Source organism: Pinus tabuliformis, chromosome 2_2, assembly GCF_031772625.1.
Source record: "Pinus tabuliformis cultivar Carrire ecotype Pingquan chromosome 2_2, CPIR1, whole genome shotgun sequence".
In the NCBI taxonomy this organism is placed as follows: Eukaryota; Viridiplantae; Streptophyta; class Pinopsida; order Pinales; family Pinaceae; genus Pinus; species Pinus tabuliformis.
This window is the reverse complement of record NC_142300.1, coordinates 1,161,293,693-1,161,313,247: the sequence shown is the minus strand read 5'-3', so window position 1 is coordinate 1,161,313,247 and position 19,555 is coordinate 1,161,293,693. Positions and strand designations below refer to the sequence as shown.

Sequence of the window (19,555 nt, the reverse complement as noted above, 5' to 3'; positions counted from 1 at the left end):
AAATAAGTTCACAAAATAATTTTGTGAATAAATGAATTTAAAAATAAATTTATAGTTATTTTTATGAATAAACGAGTTTAAAAATAACTTAATAATGGAAAATACAAAACAGAAAAGATACATAAGGAGTCCCACCTGTGTTTTGACTCATTACAATGATATTTACATTCAAAGAAGGCCACTACCTCGTTTGAGTTGACCGGAAGTGTTAGATGAAACTCCATCTACACAACCTTTAGGTGAACCAAACCTACCATAGTTGAACTCTGGACTGAGATTTCATGGTACTTTATAGTTGAACAAGTGAAAGCCCTGCTGCTCATGGTTATTTATTTCCAATATTCCATAGGGAGACTCGCATCTTTTTCAGGCCGGAGGGTTTTGGAGCAGAAAAGTAGGAGTATCCTCGAAGCGCGGAGAAGCTTTGGATCGAAGGATCGCTAGGACGATGGCCCAGAGGACGATCGCGCCTCTTGCTCGCAGATCCACACGCAACCTCCACGCTCCTCTTCAACGAAGTGGTAAGAACAAGCTCCTTTTACTATGAAATGACCATGAATTGCTTCTGAAATGCCCCACTCTCTTCACTTCAACGAAACATGAAAATCAATGCAATAAATGTACAGGGATGATAATTTCAGAGTCATCATTTTCTCTTCAATGATAGAATAACAGATTGCAGGGGTTTAAGCGAACCCCGAAATTAAACATGGTATTTAGATTTTGATATTTTTCAGTTTTTACAGTTCTTTGTATGATGGGTATATCTAGTTTTTGCTTTAAAACTGATCTGGAATAACAGGCACTGGGAATCTTTTCCCCATATACCCGTGGTCTTTATTCATTTCTTTTATATACATGTGTTTTTTTTTTGGGGCCTGAAGTTAGGATGGTTCCTCCAATTTGCCCAATAGATCTGTCTCATATTTGATAGTAAAAATGAAAAACATAATAGTTACGTTAGGAATTCTGTGATGGTGTGAATTTTTTGAGTGTATAGCATTTCAAGATAAAGATTGGAAAAATGTGAAAAGGCTCATAAACGATGCATAATATATGGAATGGGGGTTACAAAGCGTCATGCCTTGTACCATTCTGGTTATAATAGTGACTGCGTGGCTAATAGCAGTTTTCTATATAATTCTATAAGATAAAAGTCAACAGAATCAAAAGTTGAAGGATTTCGGTCATCTCCTTATCAGAATGGCTTGGACGATGGATAACAGATGCAATAAAGTGGTTTGCCAATCGGGTTCGTCTGATTTCCGATCAGATCAGGCAGCTCCTACATACTACTTACATGATGAACAGAGACAAAATATGGGACATCTGGAGATAGCCTTTAATTTCAAGGGTGGACAATGTACAGGACATAGGGAACCCCAGGAAAAAATGTAGTGTTTCTTTTCACAATAGATTATGGTTCAGTATAAATAAACATCCACAGGACCAACAATCATACAAATTATAATGACATATTCAGTTGTTTACCTTGAACCAATAAATGTCTCAGTTGCAGCATTCCTTCCAGGTCGAGAATACTATAATTAAAATAACAACAAAAAACCAAGCACTAATATGCTGCTTTTCCAAACGACAGTATGTCATCCAAGTGAAAAATTACAGGAATACCCTTCTCTTCGCTGTCCTTTGCAAACCTCACTTACAAAATACTTTATTTAGGGGCATAGAAATGGGTTGGATGGCTTAATTAGTCCAGTGGGCTTATCATAAAAAATAAGAAAAAATATTAAAATTGAAAAATATGCTGTGTTTTTAATGGCCCTGTCATAGGGAAACGGGGATGTTCTTTGCATTTTGGGATGGCGGGGGGACATTTCCTAGCCGTTTTCTAATCCTTTAATCACAGGGGGTGCAGGGGACATATCTCTGTGGTACACAGTTATAAACACAAAGTAAGCCTTAAGATATGTTTGGAAAAGGAAGATGGCATGCACATCAATTCAGACCTTGTGCCTCCGTCCACCTGGGTAAAGTTTGCAGCTGAAGAAAAAAACATATGCAAAACAATAAGTACCTCCACAGCCTCCATGTAAGGGTGGTCCTTGACTCAATAGAGTGTAATGGCGACCTCACTGAGAGAAAGCATATCGAAGTCCTGCAATAAAGTACTGATGAAGATGAAAGGCACATTTTCTTTTTTGTTGGTTTGACCCACAGGGGATTTGAACCTTGGAACTCTTGGTTTACATAATACTTCATAACACGACGATCGCCAAAAGATGAAAGACACTTATCTTTGAATGCTCGCACCCAAAACATTGTGAGATCTTGCACCAAACCCTTCTCCTCTTTCTGACCTTTGCTCTCATCACCCACAAAATGCCTTTTCAGAGCTTTAGATATGAGTTTCTTGGCTTAAGTAGTTGACCAGGGCTTTTCCATTTAAAAAGAGAAAAATTAAAAAATTTGTTTGTCATTCTTCTATTCGTGGGGAACTAGGAAAGGCACATTATCTTTGTGTTCTCACGCCCAAAAATGTCATGAGATCTTATACAAAACCCTTTTCCTCTTGTTTCCCTTTGCTCACATGATTCAAAAATGCTTTTTCAAGGATTTAGAAATGAGTTGGTTGGCTTAAGAAGTCTAGTCAGGCTCTCCCATTAAAAAATATAAAGATAAAAAATGTGTTCATTCTTATGAGATATCATTTTCAGGATTATATGTGGTAGCGTAAGTCATTAATCTATGCCATATATCCATGAGTATTAGTCACAACTATGTTGATGATTGTAGCTTGGGTAGGTATTTCTACACAATCTTAAGTTGATTTAGAGATGAGTTGGTTGGATTAAGTAGTCTAGTGGGACTCTCTCATAAAAAAAGATAAAAACAAAAGAATGTGTTCATTCTTATGAGATATCATTTTCGGGATTATATGCGGTAGAGTAAGTCATTAATCTATGACACTATCCATGAGTATTAGTCACAACTGTGTTGATGATTGTAGCTCGGGCATGTACTTCTACACATGCCTAAGTGTCTAGGTGTGCAGAAGTCACCCAAAGTCTCTTTAGGATACTTACTCAAGTATTGAGTAAGTTGTTTTTGTAATTTAGCCTAGGTCATACTTGGGAAAAACACATAATTAATTATTTTGGCTATTGAGCTAAAGAAACTTAGAAAAAGTAAGTATTTACTTTAGTTATTATGTTTTAGTTTCAACCATTGATCTCAAGTGAGGCGAGATCTAATCTCGACCATTTGTCACTTGGGGATTAGGGTTATGGATTTAGCTCATTGAGAAGTTATAAAATCAAGGCTCAGGAGAGGAGAAAGGCATACCATACTATGATACAAGACATTGAGAAAGAGATTTTCTTAAGTGAGGAGTGAGATACTCGAGTGTGTCAGGTATGAGGAAGGTGCAAGGGTGCAACATAGGAGGTCTAGATCAACCAAGTAGATCAAGGATAGATCTAGGAATTGATTAGTTGGATCGGATCCAAGATATGTTGTATTTGTAAATTCTTCAGTTGGGCCACTATCCCACTACGAGAGCCTAAGTAGGTTATGATTAATTTAATGAAGTAATTTGATTGGGTAGATTTTGTGTGTCAAATGTGTGATTGATATGTTAAGAACTCATTTGTGCTTTTATTCATTAGACCTAAAAATCTGTTGGGAATTAGTTACCAGGTGTTGGGTTCAAAAATTAACAAATTGACCAATTTCTCATGATTTTGAATAGCCCACTTAGCACTCATATGGAATTGACCCTCCCTCGTTGTAGGGTGAACAATGGACATGTAAAATCGAAAACGAGAAAGTCCTACCAAGCTTAACAAAACAAACTAGTGAAATGAATTGATAGCCTCGCTCATCACCTTTGTGTGAATTTATCTAGAATCCAGATCGGATTCATTGTTTCAATAAATTTTATACTTAGATTTGTATGCAAAGAAAATTGAATATTTTCTAGATCTGATTTATAAACAGAAATACACTGAGTTCTTTAACTTAGACATGTGCACCACAAAAAAATAGGAAACCACACAATTTTTTTTGACATAGTATATAACCTGGAAACCCCAATGGGGAAAACCAACAAACATTTGTTTATTATTCAACCCGCAAAGAATTTGAAAATTAATTTACAACTGTTTTTGGAACCTAATACAACCCATAAATCTTGAGAAATGTGCCCAAAAATTGTCCAGAAACCAGTCTTGCAATATTCCTATAAACAAATAGTCCAAATGCTACCTCTATGTGCACTGTATGGCCGTTAGTATGATTGTACAAAATCCATGTGGTACGGATCTTGCCTTGCGATTTGTGCCCTATTGGAAAACTCGACTCTTCCTATTTTAGTATTCTCTATCTCTGCAATTTGATTTTCTCCTCTTCTCTCTTCAACGTCTTCTCCAAAACCTTGTTCATGTGTCTCTTCCTCTCCTTAGATCTGCCTTTTGTAACTTTCAATGACTAAAACTTTATCTCCAAAGTGATTAATGATCAAGATCTCTTCTTGGACACTTGAGATCAACGATTGTGACTTAATCTTTCATTGACATGACTTAAGTCCCCTTTTAGTCATAACGTAAAGTGATTTTAACTTTATAAATAAAGTTAATATCTAGAGAGTACCTTTTGGACATTTCCCCATGTTAGATACCAAGCCAACGTGGAAATGACATAGTTTTAAGAACCAGAACCGGGTTTTGAACCAACAGCCGATGTAACCATGATTCAAGCTCGAACTTGATCAAATTGGATTGAATCAGATTCAATAAACCAAAATTGAAAAAAGTACCTAAAATAAATTTTAATGAAAAAAATATTTTTAAGATTACAAACCATGGTTCCAAACCTTTAGAGACAAAATATGCAAAGTATGTTCATGTATATACCATGTAAAGGTGTTTTATCAAAATGGCAATGAGTGCACTACATGTTGAAATGTGTAACTAGGTTCGGTCTTCATAATGTCTATTGTAATCATGATTTTATATATTTGATATTAAAGAGAAAAGAAATTTATTATTGCCATTCTTGATGCATGGGTTTCATGCTCAAGATAAATTTATTTACAGGTCAAGCACCCATTGAGTGCTTCAAGGTTTGTCAGAGTTATGACGTCAAAAGAGTCATTGTCATACATGTAACAGTAAGACCCCTTTGGGCATGTTGTATCTTGTAATTTTTTTTTTTTTAAAGTCAAAAGTGTCATAAAGACCCTCCAAGACCTTGTCAAACAAGTCAGTCGGTAAGAAGGATCAAGTTGGCCTCATGGACAACAATTTGACCTTTAGAGAAGCCTATATATAAGAGACATCGACCTCACTTGAAGGACATCCAATTATCACACAAGAAGTTTGATCAAAGAAGAGAAAGAGACATAAAAGAGCGAAGAAGAAGAGGAATAGAAGGAAAGGAACAATGTCTTTGAGTATTGTTTTTGGGCTATCATCTCCTCACATGTGCGAAGATTAGGGCAACATTACTACAACAAAACCGAATTGCAGAAAGAAGCTGAGTTAGGGCACCAAAAAGTCTACTTTGCAAGCTGAGTTCTCAAGAAAGAAGAACCAATTCAAGCGAAGGAATAAGAGGGAAGAAATCACCATATTTTCCCACACGTGCAAGAGCTAGGGCTTCTGCAGCAGTCGAAGTTGCAGAAGAAACTGCTCTGAAGGTTAAAGTTGCTGGAAGTTGCTAGAAGTTGTTGGGGGTTGAAGTTACTGGAAGTTGCTAGTTTGAAGTTACTGGAGGCTGACTTGGTCTTGGAGGGGTCTTTGACAAGGGCCTTAGGTCTTGGGATTCATCATTTGAACATTCCTTTAAGAAGAGAAGAATTCTTGTGGGTTTTCCTCTCAAGAGGAGAGGTTTTGGCCTTGGCTTGCAACCTATATTTTGTGCCCCTTTGTCTCATTGATCTTCATTGTTTGGTAGCTATTTGATGATAGCAAACACAATAATAATCAAGAGAAAGAAGCTAATCAAGTTAAGTAAAAATACATCACAAATAGTTATCAAAGTAAGAGAAATCATCTAATTAAGCTGCCCCTTGATTTCTCAACATGATATTAGAGCTAAGGTGACAAGACAAGAAGAGGTAGCTTGAAGATCATCTAATTGAAGAAGGATACACAAGAACCAAGCACAAGGAACATCAAAGAAGACTACCCATCTCTTCACAAGGATTATACCATCTAGAAGCAACAACACCTTGAAGAAGAAAAAAATCTCAAAGGACCTTACCTCCAAGGAAGAATACATCATCATCAAAGGAATCAAAGCAATCTCCCTCATCAAGGATCACACTTCAAGCAATCTTTGAAGACACCTCTCATCATCTAGAAGAAGAAGCATTGTCATCAAGAAGGCATCTTAAATTGTCAACAACAAAGGAGTAGTGGAAGTCAACATCATCAAGAAGACATCCATTGGAAGATATCATCATTAAGGAGGTATCTTCATCTCATCAAGTAAGTATTTTATATTTATGTTTGAATCTACTATTGAAACGACTTCATTTTGCAAGGAGAGCAACAAATTGGTTGAGTCGTCAAATTTCCTTGCATGAAAAAGAGGATAGATTTGATCCTCATAGAGAATGAAGTTATTGAATATGTTAAAGGTTTAATCTCCAAACCATCTCAAGAGCAAGCTCAATCACTATCGATGTATATGAAAGGGGAAATAAGGGCTCAAAGAATCCTCATAGAATCAATCAAGGATTCCCTCATCTCTTATGTAGCAAAGTTGGAGAAATCGAAAGATATCTATGAAAAGTTGGTAGAATTGTTTTCCGTAAACACTGTAGGAGAAGTTATATCATTGAGAACCGAATTATACAAGATGAAGGTATCTAAGGAAGAAGGGGTAGCCTCATACCTTATGCAGGTATCTCAAATAAGAGATCAACTACAAGAACTAGGAGAAATAATGTCCAATAAAGAAATGACCACTGTTGTGTTCAATGCATTACTTGATGAATGGGGCGACTTTGTATCAAGTATTTATGGAAAGAAGGAAGCCACTTCATTCAGTGAACTTTGGTCATTATGTAAGATTGAAGAAACTAGGTTCAAGGCAAAGAGCGATGTTGGATCAAATGAACAATTTCAAGCATATGTTGCCATGGCTAGGAGAGAAGGAAAGTTTGGAAAGTTTGATCCTTAGAAAAAAAGAAGATTGATATGTCAAAGATACAATGCTATGAGTGTAATGAATATGGGCTCTTTAAATGGAATTTCCCAAACTCAAGCAAGACAACAAGAAGAGAAAGGAAAGAAATGAAGCCCATGTTACCGAAGAAGTGGAAGAATCAGAAAAGAAGAAATCAAAGAAGGAGGAAGTGAAAGATCTCTACTATGACTGAGATAATCTCCTTCACTTAGTTCTTTTCAGTCATAAAAGAGAATAGAAAGCATCACAAGTATGATAGGATGCATTATAGCAAGATAGAGATGACATAATCATAGAAGCATGGAAGGATAGTTGAAGTAGAAAGTTTACATGGTTATAATAGTCGTCATGATAGAAATGGCATCTCCATTGGAAGCATATAAGGACAACCGAAATAGTAGTATATATGGTTGGAGGAAAGTCATTTAGCAAGATAAAAGATAAAGAAATCATCATACATCATCATCATTAGGAAGGAGCATTTGCTGAATGAGTATCATCAAGATCACATTGGAATCTTCATTAAGAATGTTCACCTCTACTTAGAAGAAGCAAGTGCCTCGCAGATAGTACACATTCCACCTTGTGTGGGATGCACTGGTAAGGTATGATGACCAAGATGTGCAACATGTCAAGTTGGTTGAAGTACTTTCATCTTCAAGCAAGAAAAGGAAGCTCCTAGAAGGAAGTCTAGATGACCAAAAGAAGGAAAAGGTATGTATATATTTAATAGATAAAGTAATGTCATCATATAGTTGCAGATAGCATGATTGGATGCTCTATCTCATGAGAATCATCGAAGAAGAAAGATCTCTTCCATTAAAATGATGCATGAAGCAGTGTTTTACAAAACGGACTCGGATTCGGACTCGGCCGAGGATCGACTCGGACTCGGACTCGGAAACGGCAATGACTCGGCCGGCTCGATTTCAATGACTCGGTCGTTGTAAAAAATACATTAAATATTTATTTTTTTTACAAAAAAACATAATTTTAAATCCATGATTAACAAGTGGTTGTATAAATTCAAACACAAGCACTAGTTCAACCTCAAAGCTGAAGTTTCCCATCTCAATAATCCTCTTTTCTTGAGGTCTACCATTCTCTAGCCCATGTGTCAAGGCAGCTTGATGCTTACTGCATAGTTAGTCATGAGTCATATTACAACGCTTCTAAGCACATTGATGGGTCTGGCATTGTGTGTCATGGGAAGGATGTAGTCGGCAGGCCTCAGTCATTCAATTATGCACCACATCTATCAAAGAATATACGAGACAGTGTTGCAAAAATGATTGAAGATGGTTTCAATGTGACTATGGTCTGGGAGAAATTCATATCTGATGTGAAACATGGATCCGGTGAGCTGTTTACAGGGGTAACCCGAGATGCCTTGATGACAAGGAAGGATGTCTTAAACATTTACAATAGTATCAGAAGGCAAGAATATCAGGGCCACAGGTGGACTCTCTGCAAGAATAATGATAAAAGAGAGGAAGGAGCTGAGATGCAAAACACTCAAAGTGATTCAGACTCTTCTTCTGTTGTAGTAGACATTGAGGAACCTGCTAGAAGGCTAATTTTGGACCTCAATATTCCTTATTGAAAATCATGATCAGAAGCTGCTACAGATCAGCCTTTGACAATACTTCTCATATCTTTGTTTTGTGCCTTATATTTTTCTTTTTAGAGACGTTAAACTGTTTCTTCTGCCTTGGACGTGGAGTGTGCTTAATAGCAGGCCAAGGATTGAATGCATGCACAGTTCCCTGAGTAATATGAGGGGTCCCTTTTGTCTGTTTTGCTGTGAAGAATGAAAGAATGCTTGTTTTTGTGTATCTTATTTAAATTAATACTGTACTCTGAAATTGATCACCCCAGATCTCAAAAAAGAAAATTTCTTTGCCGTGAATATGAACAGTAAAGGACATAGATGAATACAAATGCAGTAAAAAATTGTTCATCTAACCAGCCTGTAGAATGGCATTGACAGGATCTGATATGCATGACATATGAGTGAAACGGCCGAGTCATGATGGGACCCGGCCGGGTTGACCGGGTCAGCTATGACTCGGCCGAGTCATTGGCTGACTCGGCCGAGTCATAGCTGACCCGGTCAACCGAGCCGGTCATGGGCCGGGTCAAGCTGGGGGCTATTGAAACGGAACGAAACGGCCGTTTCCGTTTCGGTTCGGCCGTTTCGTAAAACAGTGGCATGAAGGCATATAGATAATGTGCCTTGAACTCTTCTACATATTGATAAGATGAAATCAACATAATATGACCTCATATTGAATATGAGGTGGTTGACAATCATGGTTCCTATATTGAAAGAACCATGTAAAGAAGATCTCGAGGAAAGCAATATGTGAAGAAAGGAAGGAGAGTTCGTGAAAGATGCAACTATAGTCACGTAAGATAGGATAGGTGATCAACATCCGATAACTAGAAGAATTATCTATGACAACTCCATGGAAAAAGAAGGTATGAAGACCCTGATATGTATACTGCAAAAGAAGAATCTTAGAGATGGATTCATACACGTGTAGGATGTTGATGTCATGACGAAAGGCCATCATAAAAGGGTAACTTTGATTTGATGTTCATTTTGATTTTTGAAATTATCTGGTTGGGTTAAAACAAGGCTACTGAAAGAGGGTTGTAGAAGTCACTACAACTAGTACTTATAATATTGGATGGAAGATCCTGAAAGAAATATGACTTGGAACAGGTATCAGGTAGTTGTATGAAGGATAACCAAATGTGGACTAGAAGATCACTTTCTGATGAAGAGAAGGATGGCATGACTATTGGTTCAACATTATGTCTTATTGAAAAGAAAGTGATGTAGAAGATGGCTGATGCCCTACGAAGAAGTTATAATGAAGAAGGCTCCATAATGAAGAAGATGAAGTTCATGACATGATGCAAAAAGAGGAGCCCTACAAGCAGTTTATAGTACCATGATCTCCACCAAAGAGCAGATAGTTGTTGTTGGAAACAAGTCCCTAGTTGAGAGGGAGCTTGGGCAAGTCCCTTGTTAAAAGGGAGCTTGGGAATATTCCTTTTATAGGAATGTGTAGATCCTCCCTAGTTGAGAGGGAGAGATAGACACATCATTCTTGTCTTCATGTTATGAAGAAAGAATGGAGGATTGGGTAAGCATATGAGATTGATTTCGATACTCTTTGAGGATGTGGTAGGGCATCCAATGTGAAAGAGTAGTCGAAGAGGAAATTCCCTGAGGATGTGTTATTCCAAGGCAGGAATGGTCCTAAAAAGACATACCTTGTGAACATCCGGATGGGGTATGTGCCTTGAGAGACAATGATGAAAGGTGTCTATTAGTCATTGTCTCGCCAACATTGTGCTCTGATCTTGTGGAGAGATAAGAATTGTTAGTCAAGGCCTTGCTATGTGACAATGCTGGTTAAATAATGAGATGCACTGATATAAGCTGATATGATAGCTTATGAGATGGCTTACCAATCTGACTCTTCTTATGAGAATTCTTCAGTATGAGAATGTCCAAGTACCGTGTATGGATTATGAATACCTCCCTAGTTAAGAGGGAGTGTTGAAATGTGTAACTAGGTTCGGTCTTCATAATGTCTATTGTAATCATGATTTTATATATTTGATATTAAAGAGAAAATAAATTTATTAGTCATTCTTGATGCATGGGTTTCATGCTCAAGATAAATTTATTTATAGGTCAAGCACCCATTGAGTGCTTCTAGGTTTGTCATAGAGTTATGAAGTCAAAAGAGTCATTGTCATACATGTAAGACCCCTTTGGGCATGTTGTATCTTGTAAAGAATTTTTTTGTAAAGTCAAAAGTGTCATAAAGACCCTCCAAGACCTTGTCAAACAAGTCGGCCTATAAGAAGGATCAAGTCGGCCTAATGGACAACAATTTGACCTTCAAAGAAGCCTATATATAAGAGACACCGACCTCACTTGAAGGACAACAAATTATCACACAAGAAGTTCGATCAAAGAAGAGAGAGAGACCTAAAAGAGTGAAGAAGAAAAAGACTGGAAGAAGGAAAGGAACGAAGCCTTTGAGTATTATTTTTGGGGTATCATCTCCTTACACGTACGAAGCTTAGGGCAACATTACTACAACAAAACCAAATTGCAAGAATAAGTTGAATTAGGGCACCAAAAGGTCTACTTTGCAAGCTGAGTTCTCAAGAAAGAACCAATTCAAGTGAAGGAATAAGAGGAAGGAATCACCATCTTTTCCCCCACGTGCAAGAGCTAGGGTTTCTACAATAGCTGAAGTTGTAGAAGAAATTGTTGGGTAAGTTGAAGTTGTTGAAGAAATTGCTGGGAAGGTCGAAGTTGCTGGAAGTTGCTAGAAGTTGCTGTGGGTCGAACTTATTGGAAGCTGCTTGTTCGAAGTTGCTGAAAGCTGACTTGGTCTTGGAGGCGTCTTTTACAAGGGTCTTAGGTCTTGGGATTCATCATCTGAACATTCTATAAGAAGAGAAGAAATCTTGTGGGTTTTCCTCTCAGGAGGAGAGGTTTTGGCCCCAGCGTGCAGCCTATATTTTGTGTCCTTTTCTATCATTGATATTCATTGTTTGGTAGTTATTTGATGATAGCAAACACAATAATAATCAAAAGAAATAAGAAGCTAATCAAGTTAAGTAAAAATACATCACAAGCACTTATCAAAGTAAGAGAAACCATATAATTAAGCTGCCCCTTGATTTCTCAACACTACATATCATCAATAAAATACATAATCAATGAGGCTCTAAATGGCCTTTGGAGTTCAAAAGCAATGCTACAACTCAAGCTACTAGGCCACTAGCCTACTACAAATCTTTGATCAACATGATCACTCATCAAACTCAGGCTTGCACATTACCTTGATTGCTTGATAATAACTAATCGAGTTTCCCTATAATAATATTTTTGTTAAGTCCATGACAAAGGAGTTCAATAATCAACACCACCAACACTGGGGTACATATAGGGCTTGGTGCACTTGATTAAATGTCAATCCCACACCCTCATATGTGACATAATCTAATGAAATGCCATGATCCCATTGATCCTATAATCTTGAAAACTGTTAAGTTTGCTGAATTTTGAAAGGGATATGAAATTCTATCTTCTCCATATGAAGTCCGATGAGGTTGGAACCACTCTCAAACATCTTGAGTAATTCAAAACTTTCATTCTCAGAATATTTGAAGTAAGAGGTAGAGATCTTGACCAAGTCATTCATTCTTTTCTTTAATTAACAATCTTTCAAAACCATTTAATCTTTTAATGATCAATAGCAATTGTAAATAGAACAGTAAATGCAATATACAGTAGTAGACAATCAAGAGCAGTAAGAGACACAAGGATTTGGTCAAAGACCAGGGAAAAACCCACAACGAGGAAAATTCTTTCAAATTCTTCTTTTTATTAGATTGTCATAAAATGTTTAACAGAGAGTACAATGTTCCGATTCATCAACCAAGAGTCAAAGTCAATCCTTTGACTATCCAACAAAACCAACCAAACAATATCCAAGAGATGATCCCAATAGACAAATCTTATCAAAGTCAAAGTCTCCAAAACCGGGCAAAGTCTGCAATCAACGGTCAACATAATTTTAGGTTACATCCGCTGGGACTCAGTGACAGACAATGCGGTTGTAGCCCTCCAGCCACATGGATCACCCTATCAACGTAGCAATTGCAGCTAAATTTTCTTTGACAAAAAAACCCTGTGACTTTAGCCTTAGACCCTGCAATTTCAGACTTGTACAACCAGTATGAAGAAGAGAGAGAAGAAGATGCTTGATGATGATGTCCAAATGAGGTTAACTTGTCTTGTATTTATATGCTTCCAAGGGGTGCCCAATTTTTCTTTAAAGTCGACCTATACTTTTGTGCACATGTGGGTTTTCATCTTAAAAATACATTTTTCTTTAACCAAATTAAATTCTTCCAAAGGCTAGGAGGGGTCTTTCTTGATTAGGAGGGTTTTCCAAAGGATCGAATTTGTCCCTGAGCTGCCAAATTAACATTCCCAATGAATAATTGAAATGATTGTTGTTGAGGAAACTATTTGGTATGCTAGAATTCCCAAATGTTGATTGAAGTTTGATTGATTGATTATACTTTGAATCTTGAAGCTAAGTGCAAGGTGAGCAGTTTTTAAATAGTTCATTTTGGAAAGGATCCAAGTTGGGGCTTTGGATGCTTTAGGTGGTGGTTTTGTTGGTTGACCACTACCCATCTTCCATTTAAATTGGTGGTTTCTGGATGACCACTGAAGAATCTGCTTTTAAATAATGTGGTGGTTTCTGGATGACCACTAACTAATCTGCTTGGAATAATGTGGTGGTTTCTGGTTACTTCTAGTACTAACCATCTTCCATTTCATCAAATTACTCCCTAGCTTAAGGTGTAGGAGAGTTTCTTTTTATCATTGTGCCCTTGACCTTAATGTGTGGAGAGCACAATTTTTGACTTCAAAAAACATATATAATTTGAACTAGGCCATGCCCAAAATTATCTAGAATAACTGCTTGATAGTTTTTTTATTTTTCCATTTCTTCTTTTTCCTGTGTCTTTACCTTTGTCTTACCTAGGCAATAACACGGATGCAGTTGTTTTACATCTTGATTCCATCTCCAAGAATTTATCCATCCATAATGCATTATTTTCTTAACTTTATTTTGCTTCCAACGTCTTTCAGATAGGTGGTTTGTCTTCCCACAAGGAAGATAAAAAGGGAGATCAAAACACTGACTCTCCATGTGAACAACTCTTTAACAATGTTGATATTTGTTTTCAAGATTGTTGACATCTTCAAGAAATCTTGTGTTCACAAAATAAACATGTATGGAGTAGTCCGGAATATGCAAGTTGTTTCCTTTGTCATTGTTGAAAAAATTAAGTAGCTATGGTCGACATTTTTCTTTGAAAACATGGAGAAGAAATGAATTTTTGGCATCTACAAGTCGGCCCATCTTAGCTCCACAAGTCAGCTCCAAGAAGTCATCATGTCAACCCTACTAGGGCTAATTACTCCTCACATGACGCCTATTAATACAAGTTTGTTGGCATTCATTTTGTGCACCTTCAAAAAAACAATTTGGTATGCAATTTCAAAATCAATTCGGCCTTCTATTACAGGGATATTCACACGCGCGAAGAAGATAAAGAGGGCTCTTTTGACTACAGTTTCGATCTCCTTCAAAGGATCATTGACTGCAATGACTTGGGGCAGATTTTGGGATCATTTTAATCTCTGTTCTGTTGACTCTTTTGAGGTCGAAGCTGTAGAGGAGCTCGCTCCTTTAGGTGACATACACTTGAAGATTGACCGAAGGTGTTAGGGCTGAATTCTTGACAAGATCGTTGGCAAACTTTGCTGGTAATTTCAGTGAGCACTTCGGCTTACTATAACAGTTACTACAGGCATAAGTTTCGGCCTCCTTGCAGACCTTATTCATTGGACATAAATAGAATCTCTCTCCTCTTACTTAGCAAACTTTGATTGGGTAATTCATTATTGACTATTTTGGTTTTGCTGATGTACTATCGGTGGACAGAATCTTTGTCTCATAAGGAAAGAAGTTTTTGTGTTTTCACCTTGTGGGTTGTGCCCTAGCTATGAGCCTAATCTTGGTGTCTCTTGTCTCTTGCTTATTGTCTATTGTTCATTGTCTACTGTGATCTTTATTTACTGCTCTTGCTGAAGAATTATTGGTTGAAGTTTGTCATGTATAGCTACTTGTTGATTAAAGTATAAAGAAGGAACAATTTGCATCAATCGAAGTAGTTATCAATTGTGAAAAACTATTCTAGTCATTGCTACACTAGAATTTCAACAATCATATCCCAATCATGTTGATTTCTATTGAACGATAACTCTTCCCAAGGTATGACAAAACACCTGGAAAGACCATTTGGTTGTTCCTTTGCTTCTTCACATTTGTTATTGTTGTTGCTATTTTCCTTTTGTGATTCTTCATGTGATTCATCTTCATTCATTGATTCCTTCATTGTTAAAATTGGCAACTAGGGCCAAATTCCACCTTGAGACAGGTCATTTGATGGAGATGATGATTGCATTAGATTCCTCTTTTTGAGAGGTCCAAGATTGATCTAAAGATTATCTCATTCAGACAAGCAGGAGTGTGATTTTGAATTTATGACCCCACATGTGCAAATTGTTCAGGTCAGCTTCATCATTATGTAGGCTCAAGAAGCCCAATGGATGTGTATCTTCACCCACAACGAAGTGTATAAATACAAGAGACCTCACACCTCATTTGGACATCCATCACTCACTCCTTGGGGCAGCCTCTCTCTCTCTCACACACGTGCGGCTAGGAGGACAAAATTTTTGGGCAAAAATTACACGCCGAATTTTAGACAGTTTGACCAGTGCGTTAACCGAGGAGATTTTGACTAGTGTTAATCGAGGAGATTTTGACTAGTTTTGACTGCAGTTTTTGGGGCAGAATTTCGATTTCCTTAGGCTGCATTGACTACCACATAAATCGAGGTTTTTTGGGTTGTTTGACCTGCGTTGACCGCAGGTTGACCGAGTTTGACCAAAACTTTTGTGACTATTTTGGGTTGACTTTGACCACTGTTGGAGGTCGAGTTTGACTGCCTTTGACCAAGCATCAAAGGAAGTATTTGAATATTATTTTGATTAATGTTGACTTTTTGGTTAGGGTTGAAGTTTGATTGCAGTTGACTACAGAATTTGACAGGGTTGATTTGAATTTGTATTGGGCTAGTCAATTTGATTTTTGTACTCTCTCTCTCTACTGAACTATTGAATAATAATAAGAAGAATTGATCAAAGGGTTTTCCCCACATTGGGGTTTTTTTCCTGGCATACGCCAAATTCGATGTTCTCTTGCCTTGGCTTGTCTTCGACATTTGTTTTATGTTCTATCTGCATTTACTGTCAATGTGATTAATGGTTAATGAGATTGCTATTGGAAATAATTGGAAATTGTTATTGGGCTACTAAAGGAACATTGAAGTAAATTGTGCTAAGCATAGAACATACCATTGTTATCTAAAATTAACATAGTATTAGAGCCCAGACAAGAGTGGGAAAAGCAATCACAAAGGAAAGTTGTTGGACAAGAATTTTGAGCTAGCTTCAATGACAACTACATATTACTTCAAATCCAAGGACAAGCTCAAGAACAAATCCGACTATCATGCATGGAAGATGTCTCTGGATTTGACTTTGGAAGAGAATAATGCTATGGACTATGTAAAGGGAAGAGTGGTGGAGCCTCCTTCAAATGCATCCGTCGTTGCAAAAACAAAGTACAAGAAAGGTGATGTCAAAGCTAAGAAAATTATTGTAGATTCCATTCACAAGCCTTTGGTTGCTTATATTTATGATTTGGAAACATCTAAGGAAATGTATGACAAGTTGGTTGGGATGTTCATAGTAAACAATGCAAATCAAGTGCTATTTATCAAGAACAAGTTGAAAGACATCTAGATGGATAGAGGAGAGTCCATTCAATCCTACTTCATGAGGATTACCAAAATCAAGAATGATCTCCTATCTATCGGAGAAGTAATTGGTGACAAGGAGCTCACTCTTATTGCACTTGGAGGTCTTACAAGAGAATGGGATGTGTTTAACACCACCACTTTCAACAATGACGAGATTTTGTGTTTTGAAGAATTATTGGCTAGATGCACTCAATAAGAAATAAGGATGATGGAAAGAGATAAGCCCTCAAATGGAAATAATCCCACCGCTTTCTCCGCTCATGCTAAAAAGAAGAACAATGTTGGTCCAAGAAGACAAGGTCCAGGATTTAAGTCGAGATTCAAGGAAGGAAGAAAATGAAGATGCTTCAATTGGAACAGGTTTGGCCACTATGCTAGAGAGCTTCCTTACAAGAAAGATACTCCAAGGGATGATGACAACAACAACCACAACAACTACAAAGGCAATGGAAATAAAAGGAACAAAAAGTTCAACAACAAAGGAAAGAGGAATGCTCTCGGTGCTTAATATGGAAATGGTCGTTCTCCCAAAAGGTCGAGGAACTCTAGGTATGAGGAAACTAATGTTGTAGATAAGAAAAAAGAATTTTATCTTATTTCTGCCCTCACCACTGCCTCTCCTCTGGACACTTTGGATAATTGGTTGATTGATAGTGGTGCCTCAAGGCACTTCACTGGGTACAAGGAGGCCCTCTCAAATTTGGTTGAAAAGAAGACAAATTTGGAGATCATACTTGGGGACAATGGCACCTACCCTATGAAAGGGATTCAAACTGTCACTCTTCACTTGAATCAAGGTCAAATCCTTCATCTACAAGAAGTATTGTATGTACCTGATTTGAAAAAGAACTTGGTATCTATTTCTGCGATGGAAGATAAAGGCTTCAAGGTAACATTCATTGATGAGAAGGTACATGTTTGGCAAAGGAACCCAAAATATGCATTTACACTTGGATTTAAGGTTGAAGGTCTCTATCAGGTTGGAGGAAGTCCTTTGGGAGCTATCACTTGCGATACTTCTCTTCAATCCGAATTATGGCACTGAAGATTCGCTCACCTTCATTACAAAGCCTTACTTGATGTAAGGAAGATGGTCATAGGTATGCCCGAATTCAACATTGATCATGAAGGAGTTTGTCAGGGTTCTGCAATTGGAAAACATGCAAGGGGATCATTCCCTTCAAGTTAAAGTCAAACTACTGACATTCTTCAATTGGTCCATTCTAATCTATCTGAGCCATGTATGTACGAAGAAGCCATGAAGCACCAAGTATGGAAGGATGCAATGAATGAGGAATATGAAGCGATCAGGAAGAATGATGTTTGGGATGTGGTTCCTAGACCCAAGGACAAGTCAGTGGTCACTTCAAAATGGCTTTACAAAATCAAACATGGAGCTGATGGGAGTGTTGAGAAGTTCAAGGCCATGTTCGTTGCTCGAGGTTTCTCTCAAAAGGAAGGAGTGGACTACGTTGAGCTATTTGCACTGGTTGCCTGATACACCACTATCTGATCCATCATTGCTCTTGCTGCCTCTCAAGGATGGAGCCTACACAAAATGGATGTCAAAATTGCTTTATTGCATGGTTCGCTTAAGGAGGCAGTCTATGTAGAACAACTTGAGGGGTTTGAAGTTCAAGATTGTAAGACACATGTATGCAGGTTGAAGAAATCCCTCTATGGGTTGAAGAAGGCCCCTAGGGCTTAGTATGAGAGGATCGATATCTATCTTATGAAGTTGGGTTTTACAAGGAGTGAAGCTAACCCAAACCTATACTTCAAGGTTGAAAAAGACAGGCCTCTCATTCTAGTCCTTTATGTGGATGATCTTTTTCTGACAGGTGCATTCTTCAATTACATAATCAAAGGATTTTCAATACTTACATGTCGTTGTAGGGTTCTGATAATCTCTTGCAAAATGAACTACATGGCCACAGTTACAGCAAATGATCTATCCACGTCCTCGATCAGGTCCAACATCTCGATCTCTTCCTTGGTAGCCTCCTCAACCACCGCGCTGTCCACTGCCTTCATGTCCATGTTCTTCTGCTTGCATTCTATAAGTGTTAGCACTACGCTTCATCATTAGTTCATAAGCTTGAAAATTATTCTCATCATGTCCTATTGATTTACAGAATTTGCAATATAGGTTTCTTGGAGTCTGCACATATTTCTGTAACAGGTAACAGTCTTCTGAGTGACATTGGCCTCTGGTCTTGCATATCTCGCACCATAGGCTGGATCCTGCATTTAAGGGATTCGGTGCCCCACTAGCCATGTAATTCCTGAAGATAGGACACTGTTCTTTAGAATGGCCTTCGGATATGCACTTCGTACACCATACTTCTTCTCTAACTTCTTTGCTTTTCTTGATATCTTTTATCTGCAGGGTTAGGTTTGCTAGCTGACTTTGAATCTGTTGCATACATGCATTAGTATCTTTTATAGGCGAAGCTTCCAACTTCATTGCAATTTCTAGAGTTTCGGCTTGATTTGTTATCTTCTGTTGCGTCAATGGTAATCTGATATGCGGTAGCAACGCAACTATAAACCGCTCTTGATGTTGTTGTGGAGCTATGTTGAAGTTCACTTGATCCAATAATACCTTAAATCTTTGATCAAATTCCCAAACAGACTCAGTAGGTTTTTGTTTAATTTCTTTCAACTTAGTGATGCACTGCGACTCAGACTTCGACTTCTTAAATTCTCTGATCAGCGCTGCTTTAATATCTGCAAATGTTTTGATATGATTATTTGAATACTTCATATACCATGTCAATGCTCTATCTCAGAATGTCGTAATGAGTTGTGCTTTCTTTATATTTTCATCATTGATATTCTTCGCGGTCCATACAACTTCACATAAAAACCAAAATTGTTCTGGATCCTC

General features: G+C 37.6%; 1 protein-coding gene across 1 annotated transcript in view; it reads left to right on the top strand.

Moving 5' to 3' along the window:
• Positions 1 to 186: 186 nt before the first annotated feature.
• The window catches only part of LOC149197551 (dihydrolipoyllysine-residue acetyltransferase component 2 of pyruvate dehydrogenase complex, mitochondrial-like), a 175,766-nt gene continuing 156,397 nt past the window's right edge, over positions 187 to 19,555 (top strand). Inside the window, exon 1 of the mRNA XM_089405882.1 lies at positions 187 to 521. Within this exon, the coding sequence (XP_089262008.1) occupies positions 449 to 521 (73 nt within the window). The 5' untranslated portion in view covers positions 187 to 448. The remainder of the gene's footprint in view (positions 522 to 19,555) is intronic.